Here is a 17426-nt window from a genome sequence, read left to right as displayed (position 1 = left end):
TTCAGTCTTTAGTCCTACGGAATGTACTTCCTTTTCCATATCTTTACCCTGTTTTAAGTCATTTTGCACCATTCCAACATACAAAGTCTCCGATTCCGTGTCTTCAGTCTCAATAGCATGCACTGTCTTTTTACCTTCGGTTTTCTCTTCCCAAAAGCACATTTTAGCAAAGTGATTCTTGCCTTTACATTTTGTGCAGTTCTTCCCATAAGCCGGACATTGTCTTGCCACGTGTCTATTGCCGCACCGTCTGCAATCGTATGGCGTCATAGTCCTGAACTCTGTGCGCCCTCGTGTCCCTTCTGTGTACTACATCCACTGGTAGGTTGTCCAGTCCCAGTGCTCTCACGCCCGTTGCTGTAGTTCTCCCATCGAATGTTTGCGTGTGCATGGCTGAGAGTTCACTAGCATGACATATTTTTACTGCAGCATCCAAAGTTAAGTCATTGTCCCTAAGCATTCTCTCCCTCACCTTCTTGTCAGGTATTCTGAAAACGACCTGATCGCATATCATCGATTCCTTCAAGTCTCCAAAGTTACATGTTTGTGCTTTTGTTTTCAAGTCCGTCAGAAAAACATCAAAGGATTCTCCTTGCTTTTGCACGCGGGAGCGAAAAACAAATCTCTTGAACGTTTCATTCTTTTCAGGTGTGCAGTATTTAGCGAACAAATCTATCACCTTGTCCAGATCATTTTTGTCACCTTCAGCTGCAAACGTAAATGTATTATACAGCTCGATTGCCTGCGAGCCAGCCACTGTTGGCAACAAAGCTACCTTACGTGTTTCAGAGCTAGTCGTGGCGTTGATCGCTGTGAGGTAGAGAAGAAAGCGCTGTTTGAATTTGCGCCAATTTTTGTCCAGATTGCCTTCAAGTTGCAGGCTAGTCAGTGGTTTTATCCCTTCCATTGTTGTGGTATGCCCGTATCGTGCGTTCTACAAATCCTGGTACCATGTAATGTTATCTTATATCTTAGTATTAAGAGGCTTACGAGTAGATATCGTTGAGTAATCTTTATTAGATCTTGAGTCAGTGCCAGCTCGTGCAGTACTGCCGCATGGCCAAGATGGCTTCCTATTTATACGACTGCCGTCAAGCAGTTGTCTTTACCACAGCTACCGTAAAGCAGCTGTCTTTACTACAGCTACAGTTATCTGTACATCCTATGCTACACCAAGTCCCACTCACCCATCACCCCTGTACTCGCTGACCTACATTTGCTCCTGGTCTTGTAACACCTCAAATTTAAAATTCTCATCCTTGTGTTCAAATCCCTTCATGGCCTCGACCCTCCTTATTTCTGTAACCTTCTCCAGCCCTACAACCACCCCCTCCCCTGCCCCCGCTTTCCCCAAACTTTCAGCCCCTCTGACTTTGGCCTCTGGTGCATTTCCCCCTCTCTCTGTCCCACAATTGACGGCTATGCCTTCAGCATTGTTGAGCCCCACATTCTGGAATTTCCTCCTTGAAACCCATTCTGACCCGCCTTATGGTCACTGCTCATAATATCTCCTTCTTGGGCTCAGCCACCATTTTTTGATTATGCCTTTGTGAAGTGCCTTGAGATGTTTTTCCACGTTAAAGGCGCAATACAAATGCAAGTTGAAAATAAAAATTAACCTAAAACCACACAGGTTGAGGCAGCACAGTGATGTAATATTGTACTCCAATTTTAAAATTCTCAACCTTGTTTTCAAATCCCTCCATGGCCTCGCCCCTCCCAATTTTTGTAACCTCCTCCGATCCTAACCTCCGAGATCTCAGCACCCCGCCAATTCTGGCCTCTTGTGCAACCCTTATGTTCTTCGTTCCACCATTGGCGCCTGGGCCCTAAACTCTGGAATTCCTTCCCTAAACCTCTCCGCCTCATAACCTCTCTTTCCTCCTTTAAGATCCTCCATAACACCTACCTCTTCGGTGTCCTAATATCTCCTTATGTGGCTAGGTGTCAAATTTTGTTTGATAGTCGCGTCTGTGAAGCGCCTGGGGACGTTAAAGGCGCTATATAAATGCAAGTTGTTGTTGTATAGTGATGGGTTGCACAGTGATAAAAAGTTACTGAAAAATCTAAGTGAAAAGAATGTTAAGATATATATTTTAATGTCAATCGCGTCAGGTGTCTGTGACGTCATTTCACCGCGTCCGACATTGTCGATGTGGTCCTCAGAAAGCGCCGGCCGTTGCCTGGGGAACGCGGCCATGGCTTTGAGGAGAGTATGTGGCAGGGCGCTGGGCTTCAACAGGCCGCAGCCGGCGGTCGAAATTTCGGGGTTTCTGTGTAGGTTACGGGGCCAAGCTTTGGCCAGCTCAGCAGCGGCACCGGGACGGTGTGAAGCTTTGGTGTACCACAAGCATGGCGAGCCGCTCCGTGTTATCCAGTAAGAAACAGTAATTCAGAGACACAACCTACACTAACTCTGCAGAGACAAACGCTGTCCGGTCCTGGCCTCACCAGACACCGCCGGCTGGCTAGTGTTGCATGCCTCGTAGTTCGCAGCGTGGTACAAGCTAGTAATACTTGTAGCCCAGTTAAACCACATGTACATCCACTTTGCATTCACTCCGAACCACCGACAGGTGCATGGTCTTTTTCCTGTCACCTTGGGTATAAATCACCCGACCACCCACGAAAACTTGGGACTACAAATCTGCCGCGCGTTTGTTTATTTCTCTCTCAGTTGGTTCTTCATATTTCGGATTGGAGCTCGGGAGACTTATGGAAACCGGCTTGCAACAAATGTAAAAGGGAGATAGCAGCACACAGAAGGGGGTAGGAATGGGGAAAAGTAGTGAACTGACAGCACCTATAATAAAGACAAGAGTTCCAGGACTACCTCCTCACACGATGTAGTAAAGCTGATAAAGTTCTGTAGAAGGGTTTTGACCCGAAAAGTTGATTCTGTTTCTCTCTCCACGGATGTTGCCTGGCCTGCTGAGTTTTTCCAGCGTTTTCTGTTATTTCGGATTTCCAGTATCCGCAGCATTTTGCTATCGTAGTAGTGATGCTGGAGTTGGGCACGGAGCTGAGTTTAAAGAGTTGCCTGGTAACTTTTAAAACTTGCTTGTTTTAGTAGTGCCAGCAAGCCTCAATTTGGTCCGAATGTTAACTTTTAACTGTCTTTTTAGGAAGCTGGTCTGTGTTCTATTATTTATGTACCAAGACTGATAGAGGTGGAACTTGGATATGCTAGCCCCATGTCACTCCCTACAAGACTGGTACCTGTAACATAACTGGCCCTTTGGAGGGGTATGGATGGTTTAAATTGAGAGGATGAAATGTATATGGAATAAGTTAGCTCTGACTGTGCCAAGAATTCTTAAATTACACCTCTGCACATAAAGCTGGATAATTTTCACAGACTCTTGAAAACAATAACAAAATTCAATTTTTTTAAACAGATAAATGAGTCTATTAGACTGGATTGGTGTTTTTTAATTCTTTTAATCACAAATTAATTTGAACAGACTTCACTAAATAAGGAAATTATGTTTATATAGTGCCTTATCATGTCTGTCAGAATCATCCTAAATTGATTTGCATACAATTAATTACTTTTTGACATGCAGCTACTTCTTATGTAGGAAAGTAAGATTCCACAAACAGCATTGAGATCAATGTTCATTTAAATCTATTTCTGGTGGTGTAGGTTGAGGAACGAATGTTGGTCAGGGCACTGGGAGAACTCGCAGCTCTTCAAATAGTGGCAGGGGATCTTTGACATACACCTGAACTACTGCAACAGACAAACTTGGTTTAATGTTTCATTTGAAGAATGATACCGCCAACAATCCAGCACTCCCTTAGTCTTAAGTTTTGAGAAAGTGGATACTGAAAACATTAAACATGTGCAGAACATTTTTCTGATTTGTAGCTTGGCAAAATAACGGGGGTCTTGGTGGTTGTGCTTTGTATTCTGCAGCTGTCAGTCTCCGATTGGTGGCACTTTATCTAAGTGCCCCCTTAAAGTTTGCATTGCACTGTTTGCAGTCAGTCTGAAGCAGGAGTAATGTCAAACAACCCCATGAGGTGATCTCGCTCGACTGCCAAAGTGCATTACAGCATCGGATCTGTGTATTAATGTGAGATTACAACAACAGCTTGCATTTATATGGCACCTTTAACATAGTAAAACATCCCAAGGCAACATAGTCTTTGTGTTGGAGCTACACAAAATATGTAGCATAAACAATAAACCCTATTATGTCCAACCAAAATCTGTAGTACTGTATAACAGTCATAAACCAACATTATTTCCAGCAATGGGGAAACAGTATTACCATATATATAGGTAGTGAGCTAGACACTTTCTGACAGGTGGTGAGAATGACTGGACAAACATGAGAAGTTAAATATTGCATCTCCAACATCCCAGAGCACTAATACAAAAGCAAAATACTGCGAATGCTCGAAATCTGAAATAAAAACAGAAAATGCTGGAAATGCTCAGCCGGTCAGACAGCATCTGTGGTGAGAGAAACAGAGTTAACGTTTCAGGGCGATGACCTTTCGTCAGCACTGGAAAAAGTTAGAGACATAACCGGTTTTAAGCAAGTGCAGAGGCAGGGAAAGGGGGAGGGGAGGAAAGAACAAAAGGGAAGATCGGTGATTGGGTGGAAGGCAGGAGTGATTAAATGACAAAAGGGATGATGGTGCAAGGCAAAGGGGATGGTAGTGGGACAGGTAAAGAAACAAAAGATGGGTCTAGAAGAGATGTAAATGGGAATGGAGGGATCATCAACAGCTGCCGTGTGGGGAAAAAATAGTGGCAGAGGTTATGGTCTGAAATTGTTGAACTCCATGTTGAGTCCAGAAAGCTGTAAAGTGACTGATCGAAAGATGAGGTGCTGTTCCTCGAGCTTATTTTGAGCTTTGTTGGAACAGTATTAGAGGCCGAGGTCAGCGTGGGAGTGGAGCGGAGAGTTAAAGTGACAGGCGACGGGAAATTCAGCGTCATGCTTACGGACTGAATGGAGGTGTTCTGCAAAGCGGTCACCCAATCCGCGTTTGGTCTCCCCAATGTGAAGGAGACCGCATCGTGAGTAGCGAATGCAGTATACTAAATTTCAAGCCATCATTTCCAGGACTGGAGATCCTCTGGAGATCTTCTCTCCACAGCCGCCAACCTCATAGATCCCCAAACCCGCACAGCCCGCTTCTACTTCCTTCTCAAGATCCACAAACAGGACTGCCCTGGTAGACCTATCGTTGCAGCCTGTTTTTGCCTCATGAAACTGATTTCTTCCTATCACGACTCTTTTTCCTCCCCTTGTCTAGTCTCTTCCCACCTACATCTGTGACCCCTCACCTTCACATGGTCCATCTCTGACTCTTCCCTTTCCTTCCTCGACTTCACTGTCTCCATTTCTGGAGATAGGCTATTGACAAAAATCCACTATAAACCCACTGACTCCCACAGCTACCCGGATTACACTTCCTCCCACCCGCTTCCTGTAAGGACCCAATTCCATTCTCCCAGTTTTTCTGTCTCACTCGCATCTGTTCTGATGATGCCATCTTCCATACTAGTGCTTCCGATATGCCTTCCTGTTGAATGTGTATGTTTCACAAATGTAAAGGGCATATAATGTATTCAGTGATATCAAGTGAAGTAAATCTGTTTAGGCTTTTTTTAGTTATAATCTCTATGTTCCATTTAATAGCTGTACACACTTCGTGGGAAGTTAGATTTCACAAACCTGGATCACCCTGTTCAAGCTCGACTTGTTAAATCATTTGTTCAGTTTGGAATTAGGACTTGTCAATGGATCAAAATTTTTATAATCAATGAAGTGCTCTGTTCTTTTGTTGCAGGCTTGAGAACCTCAAGCTTCTCCAGCTTGGTGATTCTGATATCAGGGCCCAAATGTTAGCAGCACCCATCAATCCGTCAGACATCAACATGGTGCAAGGTAAGATGGTGCATGTTTCTGAGCTTGAGTGGTTTCAACAACACACTTGAAATAATTGTGATTTACTAAATACATACATTTTTTGCATTCAGTAAATTACAATTATCTTCAAGTCTAGATTGAGTTTAAAACATTGAGAAAGAACATTTGTGCTGAACCTGAAAAAGGAAATGCTGGAAATATGTAACGGGGTCTGACAGCATCTGAAAGAGAAAGATCGCACAGTATTCCAAAACATTAACCTATCTTTCTTTTCAGATACTAACAGACATGTTGTGTATTTTAGCTTTTTCTGATTTTATTTCAGATTTCCTGCATTTGTGTTTTTTCTTTTTAGCTCGTATAGAAGCAAGGTATGATGCTCACAGTTACTTCAAGCAACTCCAATTGATTTGTAGATAAGTACCGATACTCAAAGTTGATTGTATTTTAATCCTTCAATCTCATAAACAAAATTTGTAATTGCATTAAGCATTAGCCTTGTTGTGTTGTGTGGAACAATTGGAAAAAGTTCAGAATTGGGCTACACTATATTCAAGATTAGTCAAAAGTACAAAGTTGCATAGAAATTTAAACAACAGAAGTAGAGTTTTGAACAAATAAAACTTGACAACCACTTGCGGTTTCCCCTAACATTGGCCTTGATAGAAGTTTAAAAGATATATGAAGGTGACTTCATGACAGTTTCTCCTTAGCTTGCAGTGATGTGCCATAACATGGTTTTAAAACATGAGTGTGCAATGCCTTTCACTACTGTACTGTCCAGTATAGATTTTAAAGTATTTAAACTGAATGATGAATAATTACAACAGTAAATGAATGTTAATATCTGTATTCCAACACAGTTCAAAGAAATGGAACCAAATGCATCTGCTTACTTCCAACTTGACATGATTCAGGAAAATGCTTTTGGACCCGTATTTTTAAATGACCTATTAATTTAAAGAAAGAAACACTTGCATTTATATCGCGCTTTTCATGACCACCGGAAGTCCCAAAGCCATTTGCAGCCAATGAAGTACTTTTTGAAATGTAGTCACTGTTGTAATGTAGGAAACGTGGCAGCCAGTTTGTGTACAGCAAGCTCCCACAAACAGCAACGTGATAATGACCAGATAATCTATTTTGGTGATGTTGATTCAGGAATAAATATTGGCCAGGACACCAGGGAGAACTCCCCTGCTCTTAGAGTTATTGAGTCATAAAAGCACAGAAGGAGACCTTTCGGCCCATCGAGTCCGTGCCGGCTCTCTGTAGAGCTATCCAGTCAGTCCCATTCCCCCGCTCCACCCCTGTAGTCCTGCAAGTTTATTTCCCTTAAGTGCCTATCCAGTCGCCCCTTGAAAACATTGCGGGTCTCCGCTTCCACCACTTCCGTCGGCAGCGAGTTCCAGGCCCTCACCACTCGCTGCGTAAAAAAGTTTTTCCCCACATCCCCCCTGTATCTCTTGCCCAAAACCTTAAATCTGTGTCCCCTAGTCCTTGTACCATCAACTAGTGGGAACAGCCTTTCCCTGTCTAGCCTATCCAAACCTGTCATAATCTTGTACATAATATAAGAAGTAGGAGCAGGAATAGGCCACTTGGCCCCTTGAGCCTGCTCCGCCATTCAATAAGATCATGGCTGATCTAGGGCTCAGAGCCACTTCCCAGCCTGCTCCCCATAACCCTTCACTCCCTTATCTTGCAAAAATTTGTCTATCTCCACTTTAAATGTATTTAATGACCCAGCCTCCACGGCTCTCTGGGGCAGAGAATTCCACAAATTTACGACCCTCAGAGAGAAGAAGTTCCTCCTCATCTCAGTTCTGAAAGGGCGACCCTTTATTCCGAGTTCTAGATTTCCCCATGAGGGGAAACATCCCCTCTGCATCTACCCTGTCGAGCCCCCTCAGTATCTTATATGTTTCGATAAGATCACCTCTCATTCTTCTAATATGTTTCGATAAGATCACCTCTCATTCTTCTAAATTCCAATGAGTATAGGCCCAGCCTGCTCAACCTTTCCTCATAAGTCAAACCCCTCATCTCTGGAATTAACTTAGTGAATCGTCTCTGAACTGCCTCCAATGCAAGTATATCCTTCATTAAATAAGGAGACCAAAACTGTGCGCAGTACTCAAGGTGTGGTCTCACCAACACCCTGTACAGTTGTAGCAGGACTTCCCTGCTTTTATACTCCAACCCCCTTGAAATAAAGGCCAACATTCCATTTGCCTTTTTGATTACTTGCTGTACCTGCATGCTAACTTTTTGTGTTTCATGCACAAGGACCCCCAGGTCCCTCTGAACTGTAGCATTTTGTAATCTCTCTCCATTTAAATAATTTGCTTTTTTATTTTTCCTGCCAAAGTGGATAACCTCGCACTTTCCCACATGATACTCCATCTGCCAAATGTTTGCCCACTCACCTAGCTTGTCTATATCCCTTTGCAGATTCTTTAAGTCCTCTGCACAACTTGCTTTCCCACCCATTTTTGTATCATCCGCAAACTTGGCTACATTACACTCGATCCCTTCATCCAAGTCATTAATGTAGATTGTAAATAGTTGGGGCCCCAGCACCGATCCTTGTGGCACCCCGCTAGTTACCGTTTGCAAACCAGAAAATGACCCATTTATCCCAACTCTCTGCTTTTTGCTAGTTAGCCAATTCTCTATCCATGCTAACATATTACCCCCAACTCCGTGAGCTCTTATCTTATGCAGTAACCTTTTATGTGGCACCTTATCGAATGCCTTCTGGAAATCCAAATACACCACATCCACTGGCTCACCCTTGTCCACCCTGCTTGTTGCATCCTCCAAGAGCTCCAGCAAATTTGTTAAACATGATTTCCCTTTCCTAAAACCATGCTGACTCTGTTTGACTGCAGTATGTTTTTCCAAATGCCCTGTTACTGCTTCCTTAATGAAGGACTCCAGCATTTTCCCAACGACAGATGTTAGGCTAACTGGTCTATAGTTTCCTGCTTTCTGTCTCCCTCCTTTCTTAAATAGGGGTGTTATATTAGCGGTTTTCCAATCTGCTGGAACCTCTCCAGAGTCCAGGGAATTTTGGTATATTGCAACCAATGCATCCACTATCTCTGCAGCCACTTCTTTTAAGACCCTGGGATGCAGGCCATCTGGTCTAGGGGGCTTGTCGTCTTTTAGTCCCATTATTTTACAGAGTACTATTTCCTTAGTGATCGTGACTGTCTTTAGTTCCCCACTCCCTGTGGCCCCTTGATTATCCATTATTGGGATGTTGTTAGTGTCTTCTACAGTGAAGACAGATGCAAAATATTTGTTCAGAGTCTCTGCCATTTCCCCGTTTCCCATTATTAATTCCCCAGTCTCATCCTCTAAGGGACCAACGTTTACTTTAGCTACCCTATTACTTTTTATATACCTGTAGAAGCTCTTACTATCTGTTTTAATGTTTCTTGCCAGCTTACTCACATAATTCATCTTCTCTCTCATTACTTTTTTAGTCATCCTTTGCTGGTTTTTAAAAATTTCCCAATCCTCTGGTCTCCCAGCAATCTTGGCAACATTGTATGCCTTTGTTTTCAATTTGATACCATCCTTTACTTCCTTAGTTAGCCACGGATGGTGCTCCTTTCTCTTAAAATCTTTCTTTCTCATTGGAATATATTTTTGTTGAGAGTAATGAAATATCTCCTTAAATGTCCGCCACTGCATTTCAACTTTCTCGCCCTTTAATTTGTTTTTCCAGTCCACCTTAGCCAGTTCTGCCCTCATGCCATTATAATTGCTTTTGTTTAAGATCAGGACATTGGTTTGGGATACAGCTTTCTCCCCCTCCAACTGAATTTGAAATTCAACCATGCTATGATCACTCTTTCCTAGAGGATCCTTTACTATGAGATCATTTATTAATTCTGTCTCATTACATAGTACCAGATCCAAGATATCCTGCTCCCTGGTTGGTTCTATTACATACTGTTCTTTGAAAACATCCCAGATGCACTCTATGAACTCCTCCTCCAGGCTACCATGGCCAATTTGATTTGTCCAATCAATATGGAGATTAAAAATCACCCATGATTATTACTGTACCTTTTTTACAGGCCTCCATTATTTGTTGATTTATACTCTGTCCAACAGCATTGCTACTGTTCAGGGGCCTGTAGACTACGCCCACCAGAGACTTTTTCCCCTTATTATGTTTTATCTCTATCAAATCACCCCTCAACCTCCTTTGATCTAATGAAAACAAATCCAGCTTCTCCAACCTGTCCTTGTAGCTGAGAACCCCCATCCCTGGAACCATTCTAGTAAATCTCCTCTGCACCCTCTCAAAGGCCTTCACATCCTTCTTAAAGTGTGGTGACCAGAACTGGACACACTACTCCAGTTGTGGCCTAACCAGCGCTTTATAAAGGTTCAGCATAAGTTCTCTACTTTTGTACTCAGTACCTCTATTTATAATGCTCAAGATCCCATATGCTTTGTTAACCACTCTCAAAATGTCCTGCCACCTTCAGGGACCTATGCACATTAACTCCCAGGTCCCTCTGTTCCTGCACACTCCTTAAAACTGTGCCATTAACTGAATATTGCCGCTCCCTGTTCCTTCTGCCAAAATGCATCACCTCACACCTCTCTGTATTAAATTCTGCCTGCCACTTGTCTGCCCATTCTGCTAGCCTTTCTATGTCCTGTTACAGTTGACTGGTATCATCCTCACTGTTTGCCACACCCCCAAGTTTGGTGTCACCAGCAAATTTAGAAATTCTACTCTCTATTCCAATATCTAGGTCATTTATCAAAAAAAGCAGTGGCCCCAACATTGACCCTTGGGGAACCGCTGTCTACCATCCTACAGTCTGAAAAACAGCCATTTACCACAACATGCTGTTTTCTGTCTTTAAGCCAATTCCTTATCCAAGCTGCCACTGACCCACCTATTCCATGAGCCTCAATTTTGTTAACCAGCCTTCTATGTGGTACTTTGTCAAACACCTTCCTAAAATCCATGCAGACAACATCCATTGCATTCCCTTCATCAATCCTCCCTGTTACTTCATCAAAAAATTCAATTAGTTTAGTCAAACACAATCTGCCTTTTACAAATCCGTGTTGGCTCTCCTTAATTCGCTTAAACCTCTCCCAAGTGCCCGTTAATTTTTTCCTTGATTATTGTTTCTAAAACTTTACCCACCACTGATGTTAAACTGACCGGCCTGTAGTTACTCGGATTGTCTTTTCACCCTTTCTTCGAAATAGTGCCTTGGGATCTTTTATGTCCACCTGAGAGAGCAGACGGGGCCTTGGTTTAACGTCTCATTCAAAAGACGGCACCTTCGACAGTGCAGCACTCCCTCAGTACTGCACTGGAGTGTCGGCCTAGATTTTTGTGCTCGAGCCTCTGGAGTGGGAATTAAACCCACAACTTTTTGACTCCGGTGAGAGTGCTACCCACTGAGCCACAGCTGACACTATTCACTCATTATTTAAATTCTTGCAGTCATTCCAAATTAATGAAGAGGATTATAGGCCTCTGACTTCAATGCTTAAACTGAAAGAGAAATGGGTCTGGCAATTTCCTCACCTTAAAAAAAATCTAGATCAAAGCCCATAATCCTCTTAATGAATTTGGATCAAAAATTGGCTGTTGGTGCCATACAGACCATCAGCCTCAGCACTCTTGGGCTTGGGAGGGGTAAAACGCAATTGAGGATTCTGTTCGTTCTTTGTATCCGGTGACTGCCCCCCACACCAAGCTGGAAAGTGTGTGAGATTTGTGTGTATACACATTTCAAGCTCAACCAAGGCTCCTGGCATGAATGAATAGCCTCTCGACACTCACTCTCTAGACTCAGATGTGATGAATGGCCACTTGCATGAGATGCAAGGAGGCTGCAAGCGCCTGTGTAACTACCCAGCAAAAGTCAACACTTCTGGGAAAGGAGGAACAGGGCAGAAAATAAGTTTGGACTGACCAAATAATTTTTAAATAAAGTTTTTAATTAACCAGCAAAAACAAATTGCAAAAGTCCAAGTGTTAACTCTGGACAGTATTCTTTATATATGCATTTGCTGCTTGTTTATACAAAACAAATGCAGAAATTCAGTAACGTACGCAGAGAAACACAGATTCTGTCTCAGAATAATGTACTGTAATTTGTCCCAAAAGCATTTGCAAGTGTTAAGATTTTTTGGTTGTTAATGGCATGTTTCTGTGAACCTAGCGCTTAAAATGTGCTTTGTTGCACAATGAAATGTCACAGACTGCCCACATATATTTGTAAGGCACTAAATTAAATCAGTACTTCATGTTACTATTGAAGTGTTCAGTATCTTGGTATTTAAGGAGCTTTCCAAATGAAAAAGCAGTACATTGAAAATACTTTCAATTTACAGTATAATACTTCTCATTCACACCCCCCCCAAAAAATCATCTCCTGTTTGTCATATCTATAAGAAGAAATTCCAAGTATGCCAAGTCTTGAGGCAATATGCTGGAGACCTGTCATATTGGGTGTCTTTACTCAGAGCTGCACTGCTGAGGTCTTAAAGGGGCCCACAACTGCTGACATCACAATTTAATTTTAACAAGTTCAAATGGCAGGTACTTTTTCAGGAAATTTACATTTATCTCAACCTCAAATGCATCAAAACTGGCTCTTCCATTTCCACACCAGCCATCCAGGTACACTGTCAGAGCGAGTCTGCCAATTTAATATGAACTATTTTGTTCTGTGGACTTGTTGTGAGACTGTTCATTTTCCTGAGACCTGTTAGACCCATTAGAGAGAGAGAGAGAATTTGAACCCATGTTCCACAGGTGAAAGTGCAGTGTTTTAACCTACTCATTGTTCAGTCCTCTTTAAAACAAGCAAATAAAATCCAAGGCAAAATGATAAACCATTTGTGTAAGTGGCTTAAGGCTCACCTTTCAGTCACAAAGCAGAAACACTTTACCCCTGCTTGTATATTATAATACAGCCCAGCAGGCTGAGCAATTAACAAAAGCATGCTGAAGGTTGAGTGCAGTTTACTCACATTTTCCATTATGTGGATGTATTTTTGCAGGTACCTACCCTATTCTCCCTGATCTTCCAGCAGTTGGAGGCAATGAGGGGGTAGGACAAGTTCTGGATGTAGGCAGTAAAGTGACTAATGTGAAGCCAGGAGACTGGGTGATACCATCTGATGCAGGGCTGGGTAAGTTTCTGTATTTCTTCAGCTTCGTTTCAAAGATGATGTAAACAAGGAATAGATTGTAATGGGTGTGCTGCCGAAGTTTATTATCGTTTAATGCTACAAACTTAAAATTGGTCACTTTCTCCTATGTGTAATTTGTAACTTGAGTTGGACCCTCTTTACCCTCACTGAGACAGTTTGACAGCCTGCTATCTGTCCCCACTGAAGTAGTTTCTCTCCCTAAGCCTACCCCCCACACCCCCTCCTCCCTATGGAATGAATTGAAGCTCTTTTAAAGAAAGATTTAAGAAAGGAAGACTTGCATTTAAATAGCACCTTAGCATATGTCTCAAACATCTCAAATCATTTCACATACAGTTAATTACTTTGAAGTGCATGAACTGTTACATAGGCAAACGCAGCAGCCATTTTGCACACAGCTCCCACTGACAACAGTGACTATCATGATTTGTTAATCTATACATGCCAACTTGGAAAACTAGCAGAAGCTGAACAATAGTTTCAAAAACGCTGACAACTTAAAAATAGCCCTGAATATCAGTCTTAGTGCAATGAAGCAAGAGCTTGCCACAACTTAAGCTGCAAGTATTCTATCACTTGTAGATTGGAAGATTGTGGCAACAGTGAGAATTTGGTTTGACGTCTCATATTCTTGTGGATAAATTGGGAGTTATTGTGGATTCTGTACTGGTAATTGTTTTTGCTAAATCCAATAAATTGTTTTACAATTCTTTTTGTCGTCTTTCCCCTCCTCACTCCCCAGTTCACCCTGGAAGTCTTCCTCCCTCTCTCCCCTCCTCCCATTTCATGCATGCATTTCTCTCTCCTCCCCTGCCCCCCCAAAATCATGCTGGGACTCTTCTTCCTGTAGTTCCCCCCTCTTTCCCCCGCCCCCCCCCCCCCCAGTTCCCAGTTCATGCTGGTATTCTTATTCCCTCACCACTCCTCCCCTCTCTGCAATTCACATTGAAAACTTGCTGCTGCTGTTCCAGGAGATTGAACACTGTGGCCGGAATTTTCCAGGGTGGTAGCGGGTGCGATCGGTGGCGGGTCAGGTGGGAAAGTTGTTATTTTTGACAGCGGGTCGGGAACCCGCTCCCACACGCCTTTCCCCCAGGCATGTCTGTAATCGCGGAGCCGACCCAACTGGCAGTGGCGGACAACCCAATTGAAATAATTATCAGGTAGTTTACAAGCACTTAAGAGCCTTTTTTCACTTACTTTTTAAATTTCCCTGCATGGCCACAGGATTCACGCAACTCGGGAACCACGTATGTCAACCTCAGGTGGGAGTTCCCTGGCTATTGCTCCAGTTGCTTACTTGACAGCATCAATTGTACAGTAAAAACTCCCACCTGACAGATGATCACTTTCCTCAGGCAGAAGCTGTTGCTCAGTCCATTTCCAGCACAGATTCTGCAGGCTGCAAGTGTTTCCAGCAAAGTCTCCATCCAGTGTCACCTCATTGGAAGAACTCTCTCACCATTGACAGAATGCTTCTGTCATCTGTACTTCACCTGCCATCTATTCCATCAACATGGGTGCCCTTTATACTGTCTCACCTTGGTCCTCAGAATCGGACCACAATGAGCCCCAGCGCCAGCAGCACCAGGCACACCAACCTTCTCCGCCTGATGCTGCACAGGACACAGAGCATCAGCACCCGAGCACATTGCTGCCCGGGAGGCCAGATTTAGTTAACTTTATGCTGTACACCCATATGGCTGCCACATGATGTGCCAGGTTGGCACCACCCCACACCAACACCATAAAGCATCCCTACAATGACCAAGCCATTCATTTCACACTCATCACTATTGTGGGGGGTATTGTTATGTCCCACCATTCATTGCAACTCACTAAGCCACTTCTAAAGGTACACACAAATCTGTCCAAGACCGGAAAGTGTAGAAAATAAAGATTTTTATGTTTGACAGCACATTAACAGAAACTTTACATAAACATTGGATAAAACACCCAAGTGGCTATCCTTGTGTGTTGTTAGTTGGTATGATTGCACTAGGATGAGTGTGAGGGGTGGCTAGTGAGATGGAGATGTGATAATGTAGAGAGAGAGAGAGAGATGGATGGGTGGATGTGCAAGGTATGTTGGTGTGAGTAAGGATGTGCAGGAGTAGGGTAGGGAAGGCAGAGCGATGGGGATGTGATGCGAGGCACAGCAGGATGCAGTTGAGTGTGTCTTTGTACTAACGTTTCCTGATCTAATGAGACCATTGAAACATTTGCTGCACTGCACCCAGGTCCTCCCGACCACATCCCTGCTTGTGACCTCCTCTGCAATCTGCACCCAGACTGTCTTGGTCTCCTGGGGAGGTCACTTCTGCCCATCAGAAGGGAAGATGACACCTCTGCGTGTTTGACTCCCTCCATAAGCATATGGAGGGAGTCATGGGAGAGCCTGGGTGCAGCCATTGTCAGTGTTTGCAGCACTCCAGTGCTGTAGTGCACTGACAGCACTATGTTAGATTAAACTTCAAATGTCATGTGGCTATGGTCCCTTTTAAAGATCCCGGCTGAAAACTCGTCATGAATGACGTTACCAGGCACGCTCCATCTCACTGGGCCGGGTAACGCGCTGGGCAGGCTTAATAGGCCTCATTAAGGGAAGTTCATTTTCAGCATCGGGATGGAGCCACCAGCGGGGGTCGCGACCCGCCACGGACACTGCCCGTACCAGACCTGCCCAGGTAGGCAAACTTCCGGCCTGTGGGTAGGAGCCAGGAGCATTGCTGATGGGAGGAACCAGGAGCATTGATGGTGGGTGGAACTGGAAGCGGCACCAAGGGAAAGAGCTGGAGTGGTGCTAAATTTTGTCTGCAAATGTGGACACTGACTCCTTGGTGCAGACTATCCACCTGGATGGTTGACATGTGGGGTTAATCTGTTCATTGGTGTTGGTTGAGGGAAGAATGTTGACCAACACCCCAGGAGAACTTCATGACCTTCAAAATGGTGCCGTAGGATTTTCAATATCCACCTGAACTGAGGAGATGTGAACTGGGACTAGGGACAGGGTCACTGGCAAGGCTTGGAAGCTAAGCAGAGCCAGGCCTGGTTAGTACCTGGAGGGGTGACCATCAGGGAAGACCAGGTGCAGAAGGTCACGGAAGGAGCCCCGAGGAGGGGCGGTTGTTGAGAAGGTCACGGAAGGAGGAGCGGCTGGTGAGCAGGCCCGGGCGTTGGGCTGAAGATTGTCGGACAGGAGGAATGGTGGAAATGGAATGGCGGCGCGCACCGACGCAGCGGCTTTGCTTCTCCCAGTCATGGGAGCTTGCAAGATCACATTTTGTTGTTCATGTACTTGTGCAATGACAATAAAGTTGAATTATTATTATTATTTGATTTAACGTCTCATAGAGTTTAGCATTTCTGCCAGTGCAGCACTCCCTTAGGTAAATCCATGCTCTAATCATTCAATCCTGAATTGAACAAAGCTTAATATGGTAAAAACCCGACCCAATATTAATTATAAGATATATAAATATGAAATAAATAACTTCCTGTCTTTCAATAAATATGCAGTATTGCACAAAGCACAATAGTTCCACTGCTTCAAATGAAGCATTGTGCACACTTAAGTATATGTGATGGTTATCCCCCAGCAAGCTGACCTTCCCCTCAGGCCGTGCCTTCATTTAGATTCTATCTTGCTTGATCCAGAACCTTTAGTGGTGGCAGGTGTAGTGTATGTAACTGTTCTACCTTTAAGAGAACTATTGTATGTAACCGTCCACCTTTAAGAGAACTATTTTAGGTGTGGCACTACTTTATCTTGGCTGCTGTATACTGTAATACCGACGGTGACCACACCGGTATATAAGTGCTGTGTCAGGATTTATTGGGCAGATTCGCCCTGACCTTCGAATAGTAAAGTCCTGTTAAAGTTACTCTTGTCGTCTGTGTATTAATTCGCCATAATACCTACAGACTTTACAGTGGCGACGAGTTCGATCTTACCCTGCGGCAACAATACTTCCGAAGCAGTTAACGAGCGTTGAGAAGAGGCACCCGCCCTCGTCGTTCTGCTGAGAGAAAACTCGAGTCTGCAGAGCAAGGAAGAAGGAAGAATTCAGACACAAAGCCTTCCATCAGCAACAGGCACTGATTGTCCCTTCTGCCACGGTGGTGAGTGAGCCGATCAGCACGAGAAGCAAGTCGGCCACGGTGACTGTGAGTAAAGGGCAAATAAAAAAATAAACGGAGGATAAGGGCGGTGAACTCGACCACGGTCGGGGGAAAGGAGCCGGACAGAAGTCGGGCCCAGAGGCGCTGAGACTGGGGCAGCGTGGAGCACGGAAGCCGCGGTACAAGCGGGCTGGG

General features: G+C 43.9%; 1 protein-coding gene across 5 annotated transcripts in view; it reads left to right on the top strand.

The window, feature by feature from the left end:
• Nucleotides 1–2154: 2154 nt before the first annotated feature.
• Nucleotides 2155–17426, top strand: part of mecr (mitochondrial trans-2-enoyl-CoA reductase) — a 107920-nt gene continuing 92648 nt past the window's right edge. For 3 of the 5 annotated variants that reach the window (XM_085962898.1, XM_085962896.1, XM_085962895.1), the window contains exons 1-3: nt 2157–2377; nt 5812–5909; nt 12954–13085. In XM_085962898.1, the coding sequence (XP_085819024.1) occupies nt 2199–2377; nt 5812–5909; nt 12954–13085 (409 nt within the window). In that variant the 5' untranslated portion in view covers nt 2157–2198. Of the gene's footprint in view, nt 2378–5811; nt 5910–12953; nt 13086–17426 lie in introns of all 5 variants that reach the window. The other 2 variants (XM_085962899.1, XM_085962897.1) reach the window with 1 other exon arrangement.

This window comes from Somniosus microcephalus, chromosome 20 (genome assembly GCF_052327205.1).
Source record: "Somniosus microcephalus isolate GS21.2 chromosome 20, FLI_Smic_1.0, whole genome shotgun sequence".
NCBI classification, from domain to species: Eukaryota; Metazoa; Chordata; class Chondrichthyes; order Squaliformes; family Somniosidae; genus Somniosus; species Somniosus microcephalus.
Note: the sequence above shows the minus strand (reverse complement) of the source record. Positions and strands in the feature narration are given on the sequence as shown.